We start from the raw sequence: 27,962 nt of genomic DNA on the forward strand, positions 1-27,962 counted from the left end.
AGAATTTAGAAAATTGGTGTGTATGACATCCATCTCTAAGCACCTATTTATACTAGTTCAAATACAATAAAGGATCATGGCATATTCAATCACCCATTGACCATCAATCAATACCATTATAACTATGGTATTTATGAGCATTATTCCTCCTCATTATTCCTTTGTAACATCAAAATTGATATGGAATAAGAAAAGGAATCTAATGCACTTAATTCAAACAAAACGCAAAGACACGGTCTGATCAGAACAAAAAGTCGACTCGACTTTTTTCCCACACACAGGAAAGCCGACTCGGCTTTTCCTGCTGGACAAAAATTGTTTCCAGTACCTAAAGTCGAGTCGGCTTTTCTTGCTGACTCGGTTTTTCAATTTTTCCTCTGTCCTATTCTTTGAACCCATTTTAGACCTTATATTTTTAATACATTTTGTCCCACTACTATTTGTAGTATTTGGTGATAGTTATTTAGGATTTAATATATACACTAAATGTTCAACATATAAATAGTCTAAATTTAAAAATATCAATATTTTAATATTTAAAGCATTTTAAAGTGTCTGTTTTAACATTTATGATATGTGAAATATTAAATAATTACAAATATTTAAATTAATTTAGTTAACTATTTTCACTTCTTTAAAAAAAAAAAGTTAACTATTTTCACCAATTTAAAATCCCACAATGAGACCAACTTAAATGATGTGCATAATACATCAGATAAGCTTTTGTCTGGAATATATATTTGACAGAAAAATCACAATAAAATCCAACTTTAAATTTGTTAAAAAATATATTTTAGCAATGACCTTCAAGAATTTAAACGACAATTTAATTCAACATAAATAATTAAGTACTTCATCAATTATTTTAGGTTAATGATATTTATGGTCTTTAGTGTTGTAAATAAAAATTAATAAATTTCCTTTATCATTAATAATTTTAAACTTTCAAGAGAATCTAATTTAGAAATTGTAAAATAATTAATATTTTATATGATGACATTAACTTCCCAAGAAAAAATAAATGTTAAAATAATTAAATATAATTGAATGTTTATACTTTCAAAGTAAAAATAATATTAAATTAAATACGAGATTCTTTCTTATATACAACACTTAGGGCTGTATCTTCTTTCATTATTTTATACTTACATTGAACTAATTTTTACATACTTCTAGCTTTCTACTCCTATTTTTTATAGTATTTACGTATAATGGCTATTATATAGAAAAACAGTCATACGAAATCTTATTTATTCATCTCATCACATATTTTCATCATATTCAATTTTTATAATTTTTAATTATTTATAACTTTATACAACCGATTTCGACAAATGTATTGAACTATGAAAAAGGCGCATTTGTATGCAAATAAAAAGACTCTGGAGTGTTTGGCAAATAGCTAATAGTTGATTACAATAGCTAATTTGACCAATTAATTTTAAACCTGCTGCTTTAAGCAGCTTATTAAAATACTACAACTTATTTATAACAATAAGTAATTATAGCCTAATTACCAAACATTAACATTAACAGATTTAACCATCTAACCCTCTAATTATATCAGAATAAGCTAAAATTAATCAATAAATTATTTTGTCAAAATAGTAAGCAATAATCACATCAAATAAACAGTAAATTAAACAAAAAGGCATAAGAATTCAAAATTGTAGAACAAATTGACTAAAGTTTGAAAAAAAGGAATAATATTTGACCGTCTAATTCGCAATAATTCGTCCAAACCAATTCAATAGTAGTTTACTCAATTCACTAATCATCGTCCTAGTCATTATATCCCGCTCATAGAAAAACTATGAATAGGGTCTGGAGAGGGAAGGACGGCGGCAACTCATACCGATAAAGAAAAGCGCAGCCAAACGAGTCTCCCGAACGTAACCACACGGAAAAGATAACTCAATTCACTAATCATAATCCAAAAAACAAAATTCAACAAATCCATATGTTGCTCCTCCAATCAGAACAGAATGAAAGATTTGCCTCTGTTTTACAATAACATTTGAATAAATATTTAAGTACCAACAATGTCACACCAAACAGAATACATAATAATATAATACTATCAACAAATCTATGGAAAATCATTCAAGTGAGCATTGTTCAACTAGACAACTTAAGTTCAAATTTAACTTGAAAGAAAATATTTTCCTCTATGCATTCACTTGATTGTCCTTATATACAGCAAATAAGCAATAGACGTGTATAAATAACACATAATTCTCAATTCAAAAAGCAATGTTGAATTCGTTGTAAATTGTAGTGTTAAATTGACATTCAAGAAAGGAGTACATAAGTTAAAACGACCTTGATTACATTTTAAATTTAATACATATGAATACTCTATAACAATAATCAAATGGAAGAAACAGTGAAATTATGATTGTAAATAAAAAGCAGAGTATACACATTAATCTGAAAAAAAGGAATAATATTTGACTATCTGTTCCTTAATAATTCGCCTGATCCATTACAATAATTATAAAGTAGCACCGTTTATTCAACACTAATCATTATCCAAGAATAGAATCGAATCGAATCATATATAATCCCTATATTACTCCCCCAATCTAGTACAATAATAAAAATCTCCTAAAGTATTATAATCATCCAAAATTTAAAATAATGAAACATTAAATTGAAATTAAAAGGATAAAAAGCTTAAAGCAATTCCTGGTTCAGATCATAGTAGTCCTGGTATTGTACCCATACTCAGTCCTGCGAATATTATCCTGACGTTTCTTGTAAATCCATCCAGCAAAACACACTGCAGCTGCAACCACAATCACTCCAATTGCAATTCCAGCTTTATGTCCACCGCTCATTCCACCGGAAGAAGATTCTTTCTGTTTATCACTCTCCATTTTGGCAACCACATCTGCTGAATCCGAGGCAGGAGAAGGGGATGGAGACGTTGGATTTTCAGAATCAGAAGATTTATCCGGTGATGGAGAATCAGCGTCGGTAGTTGGAGAAGGAGCAGGAGGTGAAGATGAAGGTGGTGAAGGAATGTTGGAATCAGAAGAAGGAGGAAGAGCGATCGGGGAAGGCGAAGGAGGGTGAGAATCAGCGGCATTGGTGGTGTCTGAAGATGGAGAAGGAGAAGAAGCGGGTGGATCTGTTGAGAGCGTTAGGTGAGAATGCAGTGAGAGCAGGAGGAGAGAGATGAAGAGGGGTGTTGTTTTCCATTGAAGCGCCATTGATGGATCTGTGAAGGTTGTAGATCTAGGGATTTGGTGAAGTGTATACGCCTAAGTTATAAGGAGAGAGAAAGGAGTAAATGTATTGAGACTGAAGAAAAGTGAAGGGAAAGAGAGTGAAACTTGAACGAAAAAAAGGAAGTTTCGAGGGAGAGAAAGTTGAAAGAGAAGACATGTAATTGACGCAATTTAGGAGCGTGTAGTCGGTGGACACGCTGCTAAGAAATGTTTCATATCATCAGAGTCCAGAGATAGAAAGATTGCAGACATCACTGATTTAATGCGTTGCGGCGGTTTATTCGGGATTTTTTTATTTTACTTTATTTTTTAATTATATTTTTTTAAACTAGCCATTGTAATCTTTCTGTGTTTCATTTTTTGTTCCGATAAAGATTCTTCTTATCATAAGTACGATTATCTATACAATAGACGTGTTAAGTTTTGGGCTGGTCCAATTTATAAATTAAAAAAAAATATAATTGCGGTTTTTCATTTTACTTTTTCATGACATAAACCACTCATATTCCTCTCTCAAACACCATTGTGGTTTTCAATCTTTATCTTTCTCTCTCAAATCCATTGTCGTTTATTCTCTGTTTATCTTCTTTAACATTTGCAAGACCATCAAAGGTATGTATTTATGTTTCAACTTCACCATTTTCGTTTTCAAAGCGTTCGTTTTTATTTTTTTTTGTTAATTGTATTATATATTAGTCGGAATTACAATACTCTTATTTTTTGTAAAAAAATTAAGCTTCATTAATGGTGGAAATAGTAATGTTGAAGAAAGAAAATAAGTTGGTGTTTTAACCTAATTAAAATTTGTAGTTTAATATTTTTAAATTTTAAATTTGTTTGTTTTTTGATTTTACTTGTTCTTGATTTTAGGGTTTAAAATTTGGGAAAGATAAGTGATGGCGTTGTCTTGGATTGGGCTGCAAACGGTCCGGTCTGGTCTGATTTGACAGAAAAATCAGACCAGACCAGAAATTTCCGTCTGGAAATTTTTCAGACCAGACTAGACCAATCAAGACACCAGATCGGACCGGACCAGACCGTTCTAGAACGATCTGGTCTGGTCTGGTCTACGATTTTTTTCTTTTTATGTATTTTTTTAATTGAGAATCTAAGATAAATGATAATCTATAAACAAAATACATCACCAAATCCGAAACATTACAAATTTACAATAATTAAGTACATCACCAATTTTATAATATAGAACATAAAGTAAATTCATAGTAGTCACTTGTCAGCACTCAGCAATAGCAACTTCATCTATGAATAAACATCATGCATCGAGGAACGTCAATAACTGAAGGAGCCAAATTGATATTCTACAACTCTATACAATAAAATAAACATAATACTAATAATGATATGAAAGATCACATACCGTTCTCTAGTTGTGCTATATCCTCCAAGCATTCCTCAACTTTTGGAGAAGAAGCACGAAGCCAATCTTGACAAGAAATAAAAGCCTCCGCCATCTTTGGACTTAATGAACTTCGAAATGAATCTAGAACTCGACCTCTAGTGCTAAAGACACTTTCCGATGCAACTGTGGATACAAGAATGGCTAGCACATCACGAGTTTCAAGAGAAAGAATGGGAAACCTTAAACTATTGTTTTTCCACCCGGTCAAAATATCAAAGCCATCTCTATCTTATTCAGTAACCTCATCTAAATACTTGACCTCTGTTTTAGTCAATTCCCCATCCTCACGAGACTCTTTGAGTTTTTTGAACTTAGATCTCATAACTCCTTTTTCGGAAGACCAGATTCTACATCTTTGTTGGAACTTGATGTAACAGGCTCAAATTTCTTAATTTTAATCTTCCGATTAATTATTCCGAAATTTTTTTTCGAATTCCTAATCCTTTGGTTATCTAATTCAAATCACCTTTAATTCCTAAACCTTATTCCGATTTTGTAATTTCTTCCAAATATTAAACTATATATATATATATATATATATATATATATATATATATATATATATATATATATATATATATATATATATATATATATATATATATATATATATATATATATATATATATATATATATATTCTTTATAAGCACTAAAATATTATTTTATTATTTTATACTACGAAAAGTAAAATTTTAATATTATATTTGCGGTTTTATTAAAACGTTACGTTTCAATTTTGTTTCCTTAAACTAACTTTACTACTTATCATTTTAACCTTACAACTTTGATTTAATTATTTTATACCTAAAAATTAACTATATTTTTCTTATTAACTTTAAGTATAGTTTTAAATAAAATTTTCTAAGTAAACTATCATATTTTCATAATCAAACCTTAATCATACTTTCCCATTAATCTAAAACATTTCACTAGTATAAACTAGAACAAAAATTTGATGAACCAAAATCCTTTCTACATCAATCTATAATGTTCATCACTTACACAAGCTATCACCATTTCCTTACACAAGTTAACCTTGTTCTACACTCCAAAATCTTACACATCCACTTACACACTCCAACTCTTACACATTCACTTACACACTCTAAATCACTTATACAAGTTAACCTTCTTTTTCATACAATCTTATAAACTAAAAAGTTGCCAAAAATCCATTATAAATACCCCTCCTTAGCCATGAGATCACTTGCACCCCATCATCAAATCTTTCTACCATTCTTTCTTATATCTTCACTTCATTAACATCTTACTAACTTTATACCCTTTTTATTAGTTGAAGAATCAAATGAAGATGGAGCTTGATCTTATCACTTCTTAAGCCAATAATCATCAACTTTTGAAAAGTCAAGTATTATCTTGACAAGAAATAAGAGCTTCCGCCATCTTTGGACTTAATGAACTTCGAAATGAATCTAGAACTCGACCTCTAGTGCTAAAGACACTTTCCGATGCAACTGTGGATACAGTAATGGCTAGCACATTACGAGTTTCAAGAGAAAGAATGGAACTATTGTTTTTCCACCCGGTCAAAATATCAAAGCCATCTCTATCTTATTCTGTAACCTCATCTAAATACTTGACCTCTATTTTAGTCAATTCCCCATCCTCATGAGACTCTTTGAGTTTTTTGAACTTAGATCTCATAAGTCCTTTTTTGGAAGACCAGGTTCTACATCTTTGTTGGAACTTGAAGCACCATCACTTTGGTTCTTTGTTGCGGGTATGGAATGAAAGCCTTTGTATTTATCATATAAATCATAAAGGGCATTCTTTACCCTCATACAAACAACAAAAGCATCATTATCTTTTGTGTACATTTGTCTTATCCCAAATTCCACAGTTTCCCATTTATATCTAGGATCAAGTACAACAACAACATATAACATAACTTTTAGTTTTTTAGGATCCCCTCAATGCTTATCATACTTCTCTTTCATTTTGTTTGCCATTTCCTTAAACTCATAATCAGGGCTTTCACACCATTCTTTTAGTAAACAATCAACATCAGTTATATAATCAAAACAACCATTACAAGTAACATATTGTGAACCAGACACATGCAAAGTTAAATTATAAAACACTTCTAATAATTGAAGTAAGTTCTTCACTTGGTCCCAATCATCAGTAGTAGGCTTTCCTAAACCATTCCCACAACCATGAGGATCTAGAAGATGCTCATGAAAATTTGGATTTTCCCCATCATACCTCTCAAATGCCAATATAAACTTCAAAGCAATGCTTAACATCAAATAAGTTGAGTTCCACCGTGTGACCACATTAAGAGACAACATGTTTTTTGATGGAATCTTCTCATCCGAAACACACTTATAAAACTTTTCAATTCTAGAAGGAGAAGATAAAATAAATTTAACATCACCTCGAACTCGACAAACAACATCAATAACTAATTTAAGACCATCATTAACCACTAAGTTCATGATATGAGCAATAAATCTTACATGCAAATATTCTCCATTCAATACACTAGTACCCCACGTTTTGACTCTTGTTTTTAAATAAGCAATTGCAGTGTCATTAGAACTAGCATTGTCAATAGTAATGGTCATCACATTTTCAAGACCCCAAGAAAGCAAACATTTCTCAATTGCCTTTCCAATGGTCTGACCTTTATGACTTGATATTGGACAAAAGTTTAAGATTCTTTTATTTAACTTCCAATCATTATCAATAAAATGAGTAATTAAACACATATAATTAATTTTTTGGATTGAAGTCCATGTGTCAGTAGTAAGACATACTCTCCTACAATTAGTTTTTAAAAAAGATTTTAGTTTCAACCTTTCATCCAAAAACGTCTCGTAAAAATATCTAGCAACAGTCATTCTAGATGGAATCACAAACTTATTTTGCATCTGTGAGCAAAAGTACCTAAACCCCTGGGCTTCAACAAATCTAAAGGGAAGTTCATCAACAATTATCATGAACGCTAACCCTTTCCTACAAGCCTCATAGTTAAACATCCAACTCTTTATGTGAGCTTCTTGTTCCCCTTGTACATTAACACTTGATTGAAAACTTAATTGTGTTTGAGTAGCATTTGATTTGTTATTGAGTGAAAATCTAGGACACTTACTTAAATGTGCTCTATAAGTACTAGTCCCATTTACACTAGGATTGCACTTATATTCACGACCACAATAGTTGCACTTACATTTGTTTTCCATATTTTTGTTTGTAAATTTGGTGAAGTGATCCCATATGTCGGATCTTGGTTTCACAAGCTTCCTCCTTTGTTTGCTCATAGCTTCCTGTTTTTTGGTTTCATTACCATCCTGATCATCCACTTCATTTTCATCGCAAATTATAAAAAGTTCATCCATCGACATCTATAATTGAACCACCAATACTTACAAGTTACAACTTATCATTTCAAAGACTATTTCACATATATTCCAAATATTCTGTTTTCAATCAATATCAACAATCTATTTAGTCTACAATATCAACCAATATCAACAATATCAACAACATATCAACCAAACCTTAATTACTAAGAGGAATCCAGTAACTATTCAGTCTACATAATACCAACCAAACAATATCAACGATCTACATAATTAAAGGAGCACTTTCTTGCATTTCAAAGACTATTTCTACCCAAAAATATCAACATTCAACATAATATCAACCAAATATTTTGTTTCACATATATTCCACCCAAAAAGATCAACATAATATCAACCAAAAATCAGAAAAATCAAAACATCAACTTATAAATATTCGAATTTATACATAAACTGAACAAAAAAAACACTAAAAAAATCAAAAAGTCAACCAAAATACTTACGTTAAGAGATTCTACACTTGGTTCCGTGGTGAAAATTAGCACTTGAGATTTGGAAGGCCGAAGGTAGAACCGTCAAGGTGTCAACCGTTGGGAGCTTGGAGAATGGAGACTATAAATTAGAAAGCAACTATAAATTAGAAAGCAAGAAAGAAGCAAGTTGAGATGGAGAAGACTGATACCTAAAGGTAGCGCTGAAGATTTGAAAATTTTAGGCTGAAGGTTGAAGCATAGAGCCACAGAACTACAGAAGGTCGAAGGAGGGAGGAGCTGGAGCGCCGTTTGCTTTCTCTTGACTCTTGAGAACAAAGAACACAGAAGGTTTCCACTTTTTTTAAGCCCTAACAATTAAATAAAATGGCACTTGGTCTGCCAGACACAATATTAAACTTGGGCATGTTCAAGTTTAATCTAGCTTTAGAAGTTGATTTGATAAAAAGTTGAGTTCACTGACGTTATTGGTTTTAACAGAGATTGTGGTCGAGGTAGTTATACCTCATCCTATCCTAATGACTATATATTTCTACACTCAAAAGGTGATGGGAAGGCCTTATACTAACTCCCTATTAGGCATCAAAAAAAGACTTAGTTGCTATGTTTTTCTCATTTCATGTGCGATTACTCTAGTTCTCCTTAATAGTTTTTATTGTTAATTGTTTTAGAATCTAACTTATGTCGTACCCATTATTGACCAAACTTATTTGTGACCTAACAAAACTTACTAAGATCTTTGTGCAACTTCTTTCTATGTGAAATGACTTTTATCTTACCACATATACTAGTTTATAAGTAGAGATTAATGGATAAATGTGTTTTACGGAATGATAACCTAATTAATGACCTAGGAAACCCGCATTAAGTATAGTAGTAGGAATTCAAGCAAAAAGCAATAGTTTACCTTGAAGACCTAAAACCCCGAATTAGGAAGAGATGTGAGGCCACAATGTATACATGGGCCAACTGGGCATTTGGCCTACTTCACTCTAAGGAGAAGGAAGACTGCTTCACTCTAAGGCATGTGCATACATGGCCCAACTGGGCATTTGACCTTCAAGTTTCAAAAGATTTTGGGCATTTTGTTTAAGCGCCCGAGCGTGGTCTGCCCAATCAATCAAGCCAAAAATTCATGTGCAACCTTGCTCGCCAAACAAGTAAAAGTAGTTGGAGTCTTAGTCTTGCTCAGTCGTTTGGGCGAAGGTCAGTCTGATTGAGCAAGACTAACATGCTTACAAATTTATATTCCCGTCTATTTTCCACTTTTCTAATTCACACATCCTACTCTATTTGTGTTTTTCTATTTTATGAAAATATATTTGTGCATGAATAACATTTTCTCCTCTAAGATTTCTTTCATTAAAAGTTAGAATTCATGAAAATCTGAAAGGAAGCATTAATTGAGTGGGTAGTACGGGCAATGATTATTGATTTTAAATCTCTATAAGAAGCTTCATTTTGGAAGACACAAGGGAACCTCAAAATACACAAATTCAAGTAAAGAGTAACTCCATGTTCATACTCTTTCTCATTAGTAGTTCTCTAAACCATTTTTTCCCATTGTCATAGTAAGCTTTTGTAGTTTCTTCAAGATTTGTTGTAGCATATCTGAATTTTTAACCCCTTATACAAAACCAAAAGTACAAGGGGTGGAAGGAAATTCAAATGCTAAATTAAAGAAAAAAAATCATAAAATAATACAATAAAAAAGAGTAATGCAACTCCCCAGAAAGCAAGTGTAGAATTCATTAACATCTCATTTGAAAGTTGGAGGTATAGGAGACAATCATGCATAATGATATGAAATCATAATATGAGAAAGACAACTCATTTTAACGTTTGTGTTTTAAGGTAATAAAAAAAATATAAAGTCATATATGCTAGAAAAGTTTTGCATAGGAAACCAAATTTTACAAAAGGAGGATATATGATAAGTCTCAAACTCAAAAAATAGAAAAGTACTCTAAAATAATGAAACTACACGTGGCTTCAAAAATATGTTGGTTTGCACAACATTAAATGTACGCGCAAATCCTTGATATGCAAAGTAAAAGGACTTCATCACCTTCTAGACCTGTCTATGATCTCCCTACTACTCAATGTAAGATCACAATTCAAACGTATCATAGCAGGTCGATCATAGAAAATGCCTTAATCAATGAAAACAAATATGTACAGGTCAATAACCAATAAATATATAATCCATAAAGCCAATAACCAAACAAGTTAGTCTGGCAATCACACAATAAAGTGACATTACACTAATCCAAAACTACTATATATTTTTCAATATCCTTGTGTTTGTTTTCAATATTCAAAGACCCATTTAATTAAGCCATAGACACGCTACCTATTTTAGACCTATCAAATTCGCTTTAGACCTGCCCTATTATATAACCCAAATTCAATTTTAAGTTTGTTTTAAATCTATTTATATATTTATTTGAATTCAAATCAGACTCCCATACTAATGAAAAATTTAAAAGGTGAAAAAGTCGAAGTATGAATAATTTAAGTTTAAGTTTAAGATTAATTTAAGACCCTAGATCCATCAGATCTGACAAATTTAAATTTGGGTCTAAAACATATAGACCCTTAGGATCTAGATATGGATATCAATCCACCAAAATTAGAAATTTGAACAAAATAAGCAATTTAATATTAAAAAATCCAATAATGAGCAAAGTTTCATTTTATTTCTCAAGATAAGCAATTTTTTTTCCATATCCGAGGTTTGGATAACCTCGCTGTTACTAACAACGAGTAGATTGAGAAGGTTTAAAAATAATCGAGTATTAGTAACAACGAACAACAACTTTGGTCAATAAAAGTCAGCATATTGGTTCACTGTTAGTAACAGCGAACAAATACTTTGGCTTTTTTTGGACTAAAGTCATTGTTCGCTGTTACTAACTGCGAACTAATACGGGCCTAAATACAGCAGTAGTCTTCTTCTTCCCCATTTCCCCCAAATCTCAAAACCCTTAAAAACCTAACTCGACATTTTCCTCCCATTTTCCACCATTAAAACTACTTCATTCCTTGAATTCTTCACTTCTTCAAGCTTAACCCTACTAAAGTGGTCTACCACAGACTTGGATTGATTTTAGGTAATTATTTCTTTGAATTATGCACTTTCAATTCGAAAATTAGGGTTTATTAAATGTTTTCTAATTTTCTTTCAAATGCAGGTCTCAATTGCAATTCAAGATTTGTTTAGGTCATCCTCAACTACTTAAGGTACTTGTTAATTGATCTCATTACCTATTTGTGTACTTTTAGTAACTATGGTTGTTGATGGTTATGAAATTGATAATGTTGTTGTTGTTGGTTATGAAATTATTTATAATATTGTTATGAATTTGGTAATGTTTAAATATATACTTATTTGGTTTTTGTTATGAAGTTGGTAATGTTGTTGTTTATAAATGTATATTTGTAGAAAATGATGAAACGTATTGGGTGTTAAATGTAGTTGTAAATATGTTTATGTGAAATTTGCATTTTCATGAATTTGATGATGATGTTCATTTTGTGTCTGTTCTTGTAGAAATGACATCATTTCCTGTAACTATTGTGTGTTTTTGAAATGGTTCAATTCGAACAAGGGGTAGCAATGTTAACTATGTTGTGGGTAAACGTAATGTTTGCATGCAATTCGAACATGGATTTGAATGAGTTTAAACTTCTTGTATGTTCTAAGATTGGAATTGACACCACAAGAAGTACTGTAAATATATGTTTTAAATACTATATGAGTGCACAATTGTTAACTTTTTCGATTGAGGATGATGAGGCTATAGATGCTATGTGGGAGCATTCTAAGTCTACATCTATTCCCTCTTTGGAGGTATACGTAGAAGAGGTACCCCTAGGGAATCAAGGTTTAAATGTAACTTCTAATCCTTCTCCTACGCCTAACGTCTATGCCTATCTTAACTTAAGAAACTCATTCCGCCTATGCCTATCGTGTTTAGCATATGATTATTACGAATTGAATGTTGCTCAGAGATTTCTGTGATGAATCATTCCACCTTGAATCATGCATTGGGCTATAAGCGCTCCGTTTATCTTGGAATGATGTTTACAATTAATCTCTATCAAACAAACAATCAAATTCAAATAGGGAAGATGCTGTTGAATATTCAACACGATTTCATTCATAATCAACCAATTTGATAGCAAATTACATAGGTTATTCATTAAATTAAAACAACGCTAACTAAGATGACTTCTTAAACTTTCTCATAATCCTTTCAGTCTCTTCTTTCCTATGAGCCATATAATCTATTTGCCTTTTGAGATTAAGTACCTCATCTTTAAGCTCTTTTTTTCTTTAAAACTGAATTATTAAGCCTCTCTGCCAATTAGTACCCTCCGGAGCAACCCACCTAAAGTACGTGCAACCGAATCCTTCATCCAAGTAGAATGGACAAGCAACAAAGTCACGAGCAAGATCATCGTCACCCCAATCTGTATTATTTTCAACTTCATAGCCACAATCACAAAGCTCTTCAATACAATGCTTCTTTGACATCTAAGCAAGACATGTAGTTTAGTAACATAATTAATATTTAATAATAACATAAATCTTTATAAATTAAGTATCATATTAACGTCATACTTTATATTACGTTCAAAACCCGCAAGCTAACGTACGAATGACGGAGTTTGGATATAATGATATAAGAAAATGTTAATATATTTAAAGAAAATAAAACAACGGCTATTTTCAACTTTATAAGGGCTATATTTCAATTTCACAACGACTATTTCAGAGACTTGAAAAGGGAGAAAGTAAAAAAAGTCCAAAGTATACATACGCTGTTAGTAACAGCGAACAAAAAGAGACTTGGTCAAAATAGGTCAAGCCTTTATTTGCTGTTACTAACAACGAACAAAGGCTTGACCTGTTTTGACCAGGTCTCCCTATGTTTGTTGTTAGTAACAGCGAACTTATACATTGACTTTTTTGACTTTCTTCCTCAATTTGCTGTTGTTAATAACAGCGAGTGTCTAGGTTTGAAAAAAAAAAATGCTTATATTGAAAAATAAAATGAAACTTTGCTTAATATTTGATATTTTTATAGTAAATTGCTTTTTTAGTTCAAATTTTCCCAAAATTAATGGGTTAGAATTTGAGCCCGATCAGACCATCCCTTGTTGCCGTCTTGCCAAGGATTGTGGAAGGATTAATTAAGTCGCCTAGACCGCGTTTGTATTTTCTTTAGTTTTTGTTAAATAAAAGGATTCTAGACATTGGAGAAAAAGGAGGCTCAAGCACAATGATCAGCGTTCTTGCTCAGGTTTTTATTTCTATTTTTTCTTCTGAATTAAATAAATTATTTACAAAAGTGTTTCAATGTTGATTTGTTGCAATTTTCAGGAGCGATTACTTGGTGCTGCTCTCGGTAGTGCTTTGGTGGGTATCATCATTCTGGAAAACAAAAGAAACATCTACGAAACAATTTCCGAGAACAATGCTAAATTCGGCAATCAATCCCAGGTTAATCTTCAAACGCTGCTACTGATTCGTCTGTTCTTTTATTTGATTGAAATGGGCATTTCAAATATTAAACCCTAGTTTTTTGTTTTAATGACGACGATGATGTTGGAGACGGGCTTTTCCCGTTCACTAATATAGTTTCAAATTTACTACTCCTTGTGATCTTGGGTGGTATTGTAAGGAACGATGTTTCTCTTGAAAGTGCTTTCTAGTTGCTTAGATCATATGTTTACACGCTTCCTTTGATCAAGTCTCTTTTGCGAGGACGTAGCTCTTAGTTTTCAAATGGCTCTTAGTTTTCAAATGGTGATCAGTGTTTAAAATAGTTTTCAAATGGTGATCATTGTTTGAAAGTAAATTAAAGAAGGAATATCCTTGTATAGCAAGTTGAGGCTCTTAGCATATGTCTTACTAGCAAATTAACTGCTTAAGTTCTAATTGTAGCAAGTTATCCCATTGACCCCAATTTAGATTTTTGTTTGTTAAATAGTAGTACTATGTTGTGAAATTAGCCATACAAAGTACAAAAAGGGGAGATTGCAAAGCCAAAGAACAAAAACAAACAATGCAAGTTTTGCAACACATACTTAAGTGTTTTATAAGAGTTTTCAAAATTACTTTAACCAATTACAATTGATACAAACCAGTAACTCTCAGACACATCAATGGTGTTTGAACTTTGCACTCACGTACAAGCTCTCATTCTCTTCAAGGGTTCAACAATATGGAATGAGATTGCTTGCACTCAATATGCACTTCTTTTGACTCTTAATTCCTCTTTTATAGGTCCAATAAATCAACATAACCCAACCTCATGCTACCTAAAATCTTCATGCATTGAGATTTCCAATGACATGTTTCTGACACATATTACTTGCCGGAGCAAATAGGGTGACTTGCAGCTTTTTTGAGTAAGGGAGTTGCTTTCCTGTCTGAGCAAATCTTCTTCCAACGAGCTATCACCTCGCCTTACCATTTACTGCACACCCACACAAACCTGGTCCATGCTCTCAGGGTCACCTGTCTCAAGAAGACCATAAATTACTAGATCTTCCTTCCCAGCATAGGTAACTAGTAGCCCTTACCTTGTCTCTACATGTATAATGGTCTGTGTGGCTTGTAGGAGCCTTTGTTAGCCCATTCGAGCCTTCGACCTACCTATCAATGCACACATTGCTTGATCATATGTTTGGGCAATCATCTTCATATTGGAAAATTAGGAACTTATTCATCCATAATATGAAAATCAAATTAGTAAATGTAGTACAAACATATTCACAAAATAGTGAAAATAAATATTTGTAAATAAACAAAAGTTCTTGTGCCTGCACTTTTTCTTTGATCATTATAGGTGACGAAAGCTCCAACAATAACCTCCATAGCTAAGAAATTTCATCTTTTTCTCAAGTAATTTTTCCCTTTTCATGCTAGTACTCTATTCCAGCATGTTAATGATGGATCTCAAATTGAGTTTGCACCTCCTTTTATGAAACACAACAACGCAATGTCTTTATCTCTTCTTCAGATGGTAGTTATTGATGTTGAAGCTAATATTGTTAGTGGGTACTTACAATTCAAATTGTGACGGTGGAAGATGTACAAAAATGGTGAGGAAAGGCTAGTTTGCTATGATTATTGTAAAGAAATAAATATTTTTCCTTTAAGTATAGTGAACGCTAAAAAAGAAAGTGTAGTAAGAAGCTCATGTAAGTTTGCTTTTACAAGATAACAAGGGAAGCAAAAAGGTCATGTTTGTAGCACAGTAGTTGGTGGTGCTTATTGATTGTCAATGGCCTCAAATATCGTTTGCTAGCTAGTTTCCTTTTTAATCAAAATACCAAATATTTGTGTTTTTTTGAATAGTAAAGTATATAGATATTAATAGTTTATTTAAAAGCGATTGATTATTTCCACCTTTTGTTCTAGCAAAATTTGGTGACGAATTTCTTAAAAATAAGAATAAGGGTTGATTTTCATTTTTCCCCTTTTGTACTTTTATCTTCTACCTTTAAAAGTTGGAGGTTCAATTCACATTTTTAAGGCAAGTTGAGTCTTGAGAGCTTGATTTACTACTTCTCATTAAATTATTTTTCACATTAATCTAAACTTGAGTTTATTTTTCAACTAAATTCTTAATGATTTCTTTCGATAAGGAGGGTGATACCTTTTCAGATGGTGGATTGTCGCTATAAGAAATCGATTAGGTTTTGTGGCCATCTTGAAACATATGAGGTTAAAATCAACATTTATGTGTGGAGTAAATTTGTAAAAGGCAACTCGGCCCCTTTTGGTAAAATTCTAATAAAAATTTACTTTGTTCAATTATTGTTGTTGTAAAACTCTTGAAATGTAAGTTTGACCTAAACTTCAACCCCACCCCATCCCCTCGGTGAGTAGAATATTTCCTGCCCGTCTTTGCCCCATCCCCTTGGTGGGTATATGTCTCATGTCCACCCACACGTGTCCCTTTGGTGGGTACAATATCACATTCTCATGAAAGGCCCTTATTGGGTACACTATCTCATTGCCATTCCATTACCATGAAAGTTGTGTGGGGGGTTGTTCTCTTAATTACATTAAGTGTTGAGTTTACAAACCTTCAAATCAGGTTAAACCAATTGGTTTCTATGACTAGTCACTCACTTTTGATTGTTATACAATTTTAGGAGATCCAAAATGGGTCCATTCACTTTAGTGTTTGGATCTACAAACTTTGTGAGATTTATAATTTTGAAAATAATTGGCAAGGGCCATTGTGTTTGGATCTGACCGTAGTAATAATGATGAGAGCATGTTGAATTACACGCCTTACATAATTGGTTATCAAAAGTGAATTTTCATTCTTTTTATACTCTTCAAATCAAAATATAGCTAATCATCTTCTATGATGCATCTTTTGGAAAGTGTAACAATTAACAACTTACATGTCATAGTCTTCAAAAAACTAGACCCTTGTTTACCTAATACGCTATCTCTGACCAAGTCATATGATGTTTTGTGGTTACACAAATATTTCTATGCATGACTCTCTTTTAGGAGTTGCTCACTTTAGATAAGGCATCTTGGAATGCCTTCTTATAGTACACTATCTTACCGTTGTCATTTACGGATTGCACATATGACATAATGAGCCATTTTACTTGCTCAATTATGATCCTTAAAGTACTAGAAATATTTGGCACCATCGAGAGTAAACTTCATTAGAAAATTTGATATCAAGCAACCTTTTCTCCATCTAATTTTCTTGTCGTTTGGTTTTAAATTCTAATTCTAAGCTTCATTGCACCGCAAAGACGAAATCAATATAGGTCTTCACAAATTATGTAAATTCATATTAGTCTTTTCTCGTGGGCACCAAATAGTATAATGTTATGTTGCCAAAAATTTTTATACATCGAATTTTCATGTCCAGACATGGTGAAAGGTTGTTTTGCATTCAAAATATTGTTTTTCATAATGTCATTTTGGGGTAACAATATTTGTCTATGGTTGGTTGATTTTGATTATGCAAATAATGGACTGATAGACAAGTATGATAATGGCCTTTTGTATTGTACATGTTTAGTATTGACTCGAACAAAAGAAACATGCTTTTGGTGGATGATGACAATGAAAGACACACAAAACAAATATAATATTTTTGTTTAAGTACATGAATTGAGAAGTGACAACAAAGTAGCACACCTCATTACATGGAGGAAAAGTAACAATTTTGTTATTATGAATGGATTATATGATCTATATTATGCTCGATCCTCTTCACTACACTACTAATTGAATATCACAATATACCTAAATACTATATAATGTATGCTATGTGTAGAGTATATTATATTGGTGGATTAGACTATGGTTGGATTCAATGCTAAGTTGGAGATGTAGTTGTTGAGATTGTAGTTGAAACTTCTGCATATATGGGATGCAATTCATGCAAGTGAATCAAACGAGGATGTTATGTCATTTGGTGATGAGGAGCTACCTTATGATCATTGTAATACGTAAGTAGCATTTGTTGATTAATAGACATTGAACAAGAAAGTCTTAGAGGATATCAAGATCGGGCGGCTTAAATGACAAGGTTTCTTGGTCGTTAACTTCAGGGCCCTGGGAATAGTTGGTGCTTGCAAGCTGACCCAAATACCCGGAACACCAAAAAATTTAAAATAAAAAAAATAACGTGTACCAATTGCAAATAGTGTGATCTTTGGCTATTAATCTACTATACTATGTGGGTGTGGATGTTTGGCTATTGTGGTAACAAAAGGATGGGTGTGGTAGAATTGTATGAGACGTGTCATGAATGTGGATTGGATTCAAAAAGAAGATATTTATGGAACGTTGGAAAGTTGGAGTTTTAGATATTGCTAATGTAATAAGATAAAGAAGGATCTCTTGCTTTTGTTTGGGCATGTGCAGTGTTGGTAATGCCACGATAAGGACAATTAAGAGTTGGGAACACTAGGATTTTAAAGAGGTTGAGGTGTATTAGTTTGTGGATGGAGAGGGTCAAAATTGATGAAGAAAATGGATTTGGAGCTAGCATTAGATGGAAACTAGTGGTGGAACATGATCTTTGTGATCGACTACAAGAGGATGGGATTTTGTTTTGGCATTGTGCGTGAAGCAAGATAGAAATGTTTTTACCACATAACTTTTTGTTGAGTTCTATGAGAGTTAGTTTAAAGTGGAAAACAAAGTAATCGTGGTTAAATATTCTCTTAAGATTGAAAATTTCCACTTCCAAGTGCAAAATATTTGTCTACTCTCGTAGAAGAAGAGCTAATACTTTGACCAGTAGTTTTGAGAACCTCTTAACTTAGCCATAATGGATAGGGTTATAATTTGATATTAATGGTGTCAAATTCTCACTTTACATCGATTTTGGAAAATCCTAATTGAAAGACATTAAATTCTCACCCTACGTAGATTTTAATTCAAAGTTAGATAGAATGTTCGAAGTTATCTTCTTTGCCATTTACTACTTTTCTTTCCTGTGGTAAAAACTTTGATCTTTGTAAGTTTTTGCTCGGAAATGGAGTGCATGGCTAGTTGACTGTTAGGGAAGTTGTAATATACGTTCTAAAATACGCAATCCTGCATTGTTGGATCTTTTTCTTTCGGTGGAAAATGTTGTTTTTGGCCTATTGGTTTTCCATCTAATTGCAACGCGGGTAGTGTTTTTGCTTGGTTCTTCTGAAACTAAGGGATAAAAAATTAGTATCAAAAGAATATTGATTCTCAAGCATTCATCTTTAACAGCTTAAAAAAATATAGAACCTTTTTGTGAAGTTAAATAGATCCTTTTCTACTAAGATAATGTTCTCCCATTTGAAAGTAAGAAGTAAAACATTGTTTTTTAATGTCTATCTGCCGCTACGAGGGGAATTTCTTGTCATCGAATAAGATCTGTAGTAGTTTTTGCAAAACTTGATTATTAGTTCATCTTTATGAGGATGTATGCTGTTTCTAACATCTTTTGTGGTCTCGATGCAGGTGGATAAGCCAATTTTAAAATCACATTCTCATTTTGAAATTGCGCACTTGTGGAACAAAGCTGTTGACAAGACTTTTGGCAGTCTGATCGAATCTCTTAGTTCCCGTGGGTGGTAAACTTGTACTCTTTCTGTTTGAGTAAACTGTATTTTTGGAAAATAGAGATGGATGCATAAATTGGTTGAATGCATTTTTATGAACTGTCTTATATTGCTCCTTACCTTGTGTGGGCAATCTACCCAGATAAATAATTTGATTTTGATATTATTTGCATCACCGACTCGTATCCAAGTAAATTCAATGAGCATATTATGAAATTCTTCCATCTTAAAGTGCCCAAAACGATTTGTTTTGCTTATCGGTCACAGATTTTATAAAAAATGTATAAATTTTGTTCCGCTGTGTGATTGTATTACTCTTAGATGTGCTTAACAATGCTAACATCTTGCGTGCTCTTGAATGAACTGTTAAAATAAACTCATGTGTATAAAACAATCTATTGCTTGCGAATGAGGTAGACGAGATAGAATTCATCTCCCTTGAGATCAACCACGGACCATGGTCACGTTACAAGATACCTGCGGAATTTTCACCCGTACTTAAAAAGGGGGGAAAAAAGAAAACAATCTAATGTGAAAGAGGACGGAGAATTCTAGGGCTATTATACAAACACAAGAAGGTTAGATGATTCTATGTTTAGGAAATTTATCAAGCATCAAGTTGAACAACTTTGTTGAAATTGACATTGGCCTGACGAGTCTTGGTTACATTATAAACGCCTATCGCCAGGCAGGCAATGACTAAGGCTGCAAAAATAGCAGCTGCAACTGATCCAGCTCCAATCCTAGCAGAGTGTGTTCTCGGCGTTGCTGTCGTTTGTACTTGTGTCTTGTGCACTTGAGCTGCTAGCGGAAATGGCGAGCACTTTGAGAAAGTACAGGGGTCTTTATTTCCATTGGGGTGGAAGAAATCATAAGCCATGGGAGAAAAGGCCATTGGGCTCTGGTAAGCAAGTCCGTGAGGTGCTCGATCTTGTGCCGCTGTTTGTGAAATTAAGAAAACTGAAAATATAACGAGAAAACAAAGTGTTTGCATCATTTTTGGTTGATAAAATTTTTGTGAGTGAGAGATTTAGGATCTTATTGAAGTTTGATATATGCACTCAGAAAGGGAGGGCTTTATTTAAAATAAACAAAGGAAATGGATGGTTTGTTTGGCGTGAAGGACAAAGGAAGAATGGAGAAAACGGAACAAATTGATGGAAGAAGTAGGTTTAATAATGTCACCCAAACAATAAAGATGATCACTTCATTGAGTATGTCAATCCTCGTGAATTTCAGGGTTTTTTTTTGCATGGGGAAGGTAAGCAAGTAATTCATGAATCTAGCACTCTTCTGTTCTATTTTCCCGTTTTGAAATATTTGCTACAATGTGGTCATTGATACTAATCAGTTCAAACTTATTTTATATATCGCAGCTAATGTGTAATAATAAAAAATAATCATGTGAGATTTTGTTTGAATCGTTTAATCGTATGCTTTTATTATATCAATTTTTTTATTTTTAGTTTTGCATAATTTCGTATATAAAGTTTCAAAATAATATATTGGGTTGCGCAAAAAGTCAAATGTAACAATTATAATCGAACAGAGAAAGTATATATCTATCTTTTTAAAACCTATTTTTATTTTTATCTGGTTCTTGATCCCCATTCTTGAACCATAATACCATTATGTGCATCATCAATTCATCTCTTCATCTTTTTGATCAAAATATAAAATTGTGTACTCTTTTCTTATGTGATGATTTTTAATTAATATTTACGTCATCTACTCGTACAAAAGATTTTTTTTTCAAGGTTAAGCGTAAAAATAAATGAAACAATTTTGTTGAAAGAGAAGTATATTTTATGAGTTTTAAAATTTCAATTCAAATATAGAAGTATATACAAATAAACAAATATAACTATAACGAAAGAGCCTGACATTGTCTTTTTTTAAGAGTGCCTATGTGTCACTTGTTATGCAACTTTTTTCCCTTCAAAAGACATTATTATTATTATTATTATTATTATTATTATTATTATTATTTTATTAAACCTTGTTTCATTTCATAAAAAGAGATTTTACAAGAAATTGGTGGGGAGTCGAGCAACAAGCTAACCACCCACACCCTTTTGGATAAGAAAAGCTAGTCTTTGAAAAACGTATGCCCTAGACTTGGTGCTGCCTGAGTTACTCAAAAAGAAAGAACCAATCCTTGCTAACAAGTCCAAATGTGAAGAAAGCAAAAGGAATAAATTTGTAACCATTCTCTTCACACTTCGCATTGTATTTCTTCCTCTTTCTTTCCGCAGCATTGGCTAAAGAAACACCAGGTGCCCATGAGGTGACTCCTGTACCAGCAAAGGGCGAGCCTCCGGTGACATCCACACATGCATCTTTTCCATATAGCCAATTGAAAAGAAGGATATCCGCAAGTCTAAGATCTTTCCCTGCCTCTTAATAGAATCCTAACGGTGCCTCCTTACGCATTGAAGTAAATGCTCCACATATGTAATAGGCATTGAAAACGATGCTATTAGAGTTCAAGCAACGTGTTTCAAACTCCAATATCACCAAGATCGAGTGTATGAAGTCTTGTGATGAACAAATTACACTTTCGATGAAAATAATGTTTGTAAGAGAAAATAATGAATAAAAATGACACAAAGATTTGACGAGGTTTACCCAATTAAGGCTACGTCCTCTGGTGTGTAGTATCTCACTTATATCATCACAAAGGAGCTCAAAGAATTCTCAAATGGAGAATTACAATAGAGAAGAGATTAGACTTATGTTTAGGCTTGAGGTAATTTTGTGGATGTGTTACAATGGCATATGAGACTCCTATATATAGAGGTTTGTACATTAATGAGTATTACATAATTAAGGCCAAGGATTAATGCACAATAAACAACTTAAAGGGACATCAAGAGTCGAAAACAGAATCCAATGCTCGATCAAGGTAATGCTTCATTACTTGGATGCCTCGTACGAAAATCTTCACCCTTTAGTCTTCTCATTAACTATCATTCATCATGCCTTAATTACCATCATAATATGCATGTTTAAGTGTCTCTATCAACACATCATTTACTATATGCATTGATCACCAACTTAAACACCATCATTAACACACAACTAATCCACCAAATTAACTACACATTAAGTGACTAACTTAAACACCCAAAAAATTCTATTTCTATGCACTCATACTAATACATAGTCTTGAATGGTGCACTCAAGTCAACAATAATTCTAACAGTCATCATACTCATACATTCAATTACCAAGTATGTTGAGAAGTGTAGTATTGGTGCACCACATGTTGCTAAGCAATTAAGTTTTATGCCAAAGTAATATTTTCATCATGTGTTTTAAGTCAAACTCAAATACTTAGATAAATGAATGAGTTAAGGATACACCTTTTCTATTATTGAATAAAATCTATCACTTTTGTGCATTCATAATATAACAAATAAAAATATTTACAAATGCACATTCTATGGACTAATTAGATTAAGAAAAATTACCGTGAATAATATAACTTTTTATTAACTTTCCTATAATAGTATCAACTTTTAATTAATCATGTATAAATGTCAATTTAAGAGTTTTCTTTCTAGAATAATACCAACTTTAGTTTATTAACTAATTTACTAATTTTTTTTGTCATATAATCTTCTATAGTTTGATTTTTAACATGTTAAGGATGTTCTAGGGATACGCCTCCTAATTTGGTATTATTTATTGTTAATTAAAAGTTTGTATTATTATAGGGAAATAAGCAAAAAGTTGTGTTATTTCTGATAATTTTTCCATTTAATTATTCTTTTGATAATTCTTGTGCCTGTATGAAAACAGGATATTATATTTAATTTAATGTGGTAAAATTTGCCTAACGGCTAGAAAATGTTCCACCTTTTTAGAATTTTCTATTAAGGAAAAACATCAAATCAAAGATGGCAAAGGAAGCATAGTTTTTCTAGGATTACTCAGTTAGTTTTACATCTTTAAGGGTTATGTATATATTCATAAATTCTTGTGTGAGATATCTTATCGTGATACATTTCGTATATATAAGTTGAATAGTCTAATAAATGTAATTATCAGCATATGTACTTCTTATTTTGAGATTGTATTATCGAGAGATGGCCTCCCAGAGAAGTAAACCTTATATATTTGTTTGAGGGACACCAAACTCAAACATTGGTGTTCAAGAACCATTAGTTGGTCTCCAATACAAACCAATGTTAGATGTTTGATAGGCACTTCAATAGTCTTGCAACTTATCTCTTGAAAAGGACATGCTCTCATTGTCTAGCGCCATAAAATAAGTACTTAAATTGCGTTCTTGTAACATAGCCTAACTAAAATATTTGTGTGGGTAAAAGATAATGTTTTTACTCTACAGTCGCCTCATATCTGGTGCAGAACATTTCACTTTGAATAAAGAGTGAGTGAGATTCAAATTCGATCGTGACCTTTTGTTATATTGGCTCTAATATCATATTAAGAAATCAACTCAACCAAAAAACTTAAGTTGATGGTTAAGGCAACAAAATATGTTATATACTCTAACACGTTCTTTCACACAAGAGCCCTTTGTGATAGAAATATAAATGTAGCACATGCTCTCCTTATACCAAGCGACATGCACTGAATATTTCACTTTAAATGAAGAGTCAATTTAATTGGTTCCTTGACATGGTATTAGAAGTCAATGTGATAAAAGGTCATGAGTTCGAATCTCAACCATAATATATTATCTATTATTATCTGTCTATTACATATCCGTACTCTCCTATATGAGTTTGAGCTGTTTTCTCTTTTACCTCCTCAGACCCTGACTATAGTTGTCTATGAGCAAAATACACTGAGGATGATGATGATCTGTCTATTACATATAAAGACAATCTAAGGCTTTGTAACTATTTATTTTTGCACAATGAAAGTACATTCACCATTCACTTATTTTATCCAATTTAAATTATGGAGCACATTCTTTTAATATAAAATATATTTATTAAAATCTTAATCTCATTCCTTATTCACTTACTTTATCCAACTCACAACAACTTCTTTAATATGTATTAAGATTATTTATTAGCATACTAATCTCAAATACTAGCTTAACTTCTTTAAATCACAAGAACTAATATCTTCAAACATTATTTTTCACAAATAATCCAAATATCTAAATAACTAAAAAATAATTGACATGAATTAAGATTACTTATTAAATCAAGTTAAAATTGATATCATTAAATAATAAGTAACAATAATTTTATTATATTTTTGCACAAATGAATAGTGAATTCTCTATTCACTTATTTTATCGAACTAAAATTATGAAGCAACTTTTTTTTAATACAAATTAAGATTATTTCTTAGCATTCTAATATCATACACGGGCTAATTTCTTTTAATCACCAAAATTAATTTCTTTAAAAACTCTTGTCTCAAATAATCCAAATAATTAAACAAACAAAAAATAATTAATATGAATTAAGATTATTTATTAAATCAAGTTAGAATAGATATCATAAAAAATAACTATAATTTGCTATGACACTTTTGCATAAATAACTAAAGAATTCGCTATAAATTATGGTAGTAACTTTTAGGAATGAGAAACATTTAAACATTTCCATTACTAAATGTTTGTTATAAAATGTAGCTAATCGTTTACATTTCCAAAGGCTCAATATACTCCCAAGTTCCCAACCCATCTCTTTCCTGTTTTCATTCAATTCCAAAAATTCCCCCTTCATTTGCACCATATTTCATGTATTTATGAACTCTTCCTTTCTTAAATTTTTCTTATAATCAACACTCTTTTTTTTTTTTTTTTTTTTTTTTTTTTTTTTTTAATTAATCTCTTAAAATTTTCTGATAGATGTTTTCTTTTGAAATTTGAATTAATTTGCAAATAGCAATCGAATTTGATAATGTTTTGTGGTAAATTTTTTTGTAAAATTTTGATTTTTGAAAATAGGGATTTGGGACCCAAATTATATATAAAAAAAAAGTTGAAAATAGAGAAAAAATTGAAAAGAGAGAGAAAGAGAGACTTATCTTCTTGATATACCATTAATGATCATTAAATTTTTTTCAAATTTGGATAAAATCATAAAATTGAACTGAAGATTAATGTTTTTTTTGGTTAAATTTTGGAGATAAAACAAAAAAAATATTTTTGTGGATTATGAAAAATGGAGTTTAGTGAGAAAGAGGAAAATATAATAAGGGGCCGTTTGGTTGGGTGTAATAATCAAAGGAAGAGGAAATGGACAGACTCAATTCCCTTTGTTGTTGTTTGTTTGCCACTTTCTATCATTCCCTTTCCCCTTTTTTAGTTTTGGGTTTACGCAAAATTATTATTCCCTTATTCCCCACCCTCCCCTAGACTTTTCCATTCCATTCCCCACTTCATTACCCATCACCCTCTCCTCTCAAACCCTACAGACAGCCGTCCGCCTCCTCCCTCAAGTCCTCCTCTCTTCCTCACGGCTTCTCCCTCAAGTTGCTGCGCTTGCCGCCATTGTTCAAATCCAAATCTCGACTTTCCTACCGCCATTGTCATTCTTCAATCCAAATCTACCACATTTCGTAGCATTCTTCTCCTCAATCTCGACTTTCCTGCCGCCATTGTCAAATGTAAGTTATTCTTCTACTACTGCTCATTTGAATCTCTTTTCTCTTCACTCTTTTTCCTAATTTCTGCTGCTTTTTTGATGAATTGAAATTCATGTGATTTCTGCTGCCGCCATTGATGAAATGTTAGAATTTCTGTTCTTGTTCCTAATTTCTGATGTAATTTTTGTTCTTTTTGTTTTTATGAGTTATACTAGCATTTGAATCTTTCATGTTCTACATAGTTTTGTTGCTTAATTGTTTTCTGCTGCCGCCATTGATGAAATGCTGGAATTTCTATTCTTGTTCCTAATTTCTGATGTAATTTCTGTTTCTTTTTGTTTTTATGAGTTATACTAGCATTTGAATCTTTCATGTTCTACATAGTTTTGTTGCTTAATTGTATTTTGATGGGTGTAATTGGATTCATTGATTTCTTAATGATTAAAGATTTGCTACATGAAAAATGTTATACAAGTGTTAGTAATGATCAAAGATTTGCTACATGAAAAATGAGTTATACTAGTCAATGATATGGAGTTATTGATGTTCTTTTCTACAGAAAATGGCTCACATTGGTACTTCTTTGAAAAAGAAGAGAAATTGGGACTTTATTCGGTTCATAATTACTATGATTAATTGTGTTGTGTTGCTACATTTGATGTGGTACACGATGAGAAAAACTATATACGATTCCCATTATCTTAAGCTTGATAAAAAAACTAGGAGAAAAATGAGATTGCACAACTTGAATAGAATGATTAGAGAAAGTGACACTTTGTGTAGGAACTATCTTCGTATAAATCGATACACATTTGGTGTACTTTTAGAAATGGTTAAAGATATTGGTGGATTAAATGAAACAAGAAACACATGTTTGGAAGAGATGGTTGCGGGTTTCTTATACACATTAGCTCACCATAAGAAAAATAGAATGATAGGTGCACATTTTTATAGAAGTGGTGAAACTATTAGTAGACAATTTTATGCTTGTTTGTTAGCAATCTTAAAGTTACAGCTATTCTTCTTAAGAAACCAACACCAATACAAGAGGATTGCAACGATGAAAGATGGAAATATTTCAAGGTAAATAAAAAACCAACACTTTAATTTGAGATAAAATAGAGAGACTATTACATAATTTAAAGTGATATTGTTTGTTTTGTAGAACTCATTAGGTGCCTTTGATGGTACAATGATTCTAGTGAATGTTCCTTGTGAAGATCGATCCAAATATCGCACTAGAAAAGGTACCCTTGCTATGAATGTATTAGGAGTATGTTCACCCAAGATGGAATTTATATATGTCTTACCTGGTTGGGAGGGATCGGCACATGATGGTCGGATTCTTCGAGATGCTATTTCTAGGCCTAATGGGTTAAAAGTTCCAAAAGGTAATTTGATTGACGTAATAGATTTTATTTGAGATTAACTTAGTAAGAGAGTAATATTTTTTAAAAAAAATTTGTCAAGGTTGTTATTATCTATGTGATGGAGGATATACCAATGGAGAAGGATTCCTTGCACCATATAGAGGGCATCTTTATCATCTTAGAGAATGGAAATGGCCCCCAACAACCTCAAACCGCCGAAAAATATTTCAACTTAAGGCATGCAAAAGCTAGAAATGTGATTGAGAGATGCTTTGGGTTACTCAAGGGAAGATGGGGGATTCTTAGAAGTCCTTCTTGGTTTAGTTTACAAACATATGGTCGAATTGTACTTGCTTGTGCCTTATTACATAATTTGGTAAAAAGATACATGCTTGCAGAATTTGATGATGAGGACTTGTTTGAGGAAAATGATAGTGA

The 27,962-nt window shown here is 32.0% G+C and overlaps 2 protein-coding genes across 2 annotated transcripts; one reads left to right on the forward strand and one right to left on the reverse strand.

Annotated features, from left to right (window-relative positions):
* Positions 1 to 2,261: 2,261 nt before the first annotated feature.
* On the reverse strand, positions 2,262 to 3,477 carry LOC130805848 (proline-rich receptor-like protein kinase PERK4). Its single transcript, XM_057670648.1, has one exon. The coding sequence runs from the start codon at positions 3,213 to 3,215 to the stop codon at positions 2,694 to 2,696; it is 522 nt and encodes a 173-aa protein (XP_057526631.1). The 5' UTR covers positions 3,216 to 3,477; the 3' UTR covers positions 2,262 to 2,693.
* A 10,108-nt stretch (positions 3,478 to 13,585) lies between these two features.
* On the forward strand, positions 13,586 to 20,704 carry LOC130805856 (uncharacterized). Its single transcript, XM_057670661.1, has 3 exons — positions 13,586 to 13,781; positions 13,862 to 13,981; positions 19,475 to 20,704. The coding sequence occupies exons 1-3, from the start codon at positions 13,761 to 13,763 to the stop codon at positions 19,589 to 19,591; spliced, it is 258 nt and encodes an 85-aa protein (XP_057526644.1). The 5' UTR covers positions 13,586 to 13,760; the 3' UTR covers positions 19,592 to 20,704.
* The last annotated feature ends 7,258 nt before the right edge of the window (positions 20,705 to 27,962 follow it).

The sequence above is a fragment of the Amaranthus tricolor genome, chromosome 1 (assembly GCF_026212465.1).
Source record: "Amaranthus tricolor cultivar Red isolate AtriRed21 chromosome 1, ASM2621246v1, whole genome shotgun sequence".
Classification (NCBI taxonomy): Eukaryota; Viridiplantae; Streptophyta; class Magnoliopsida; order Caryophyllales; family Amaranthaceae; genus Amaranthus; species Amaranthus tricolor.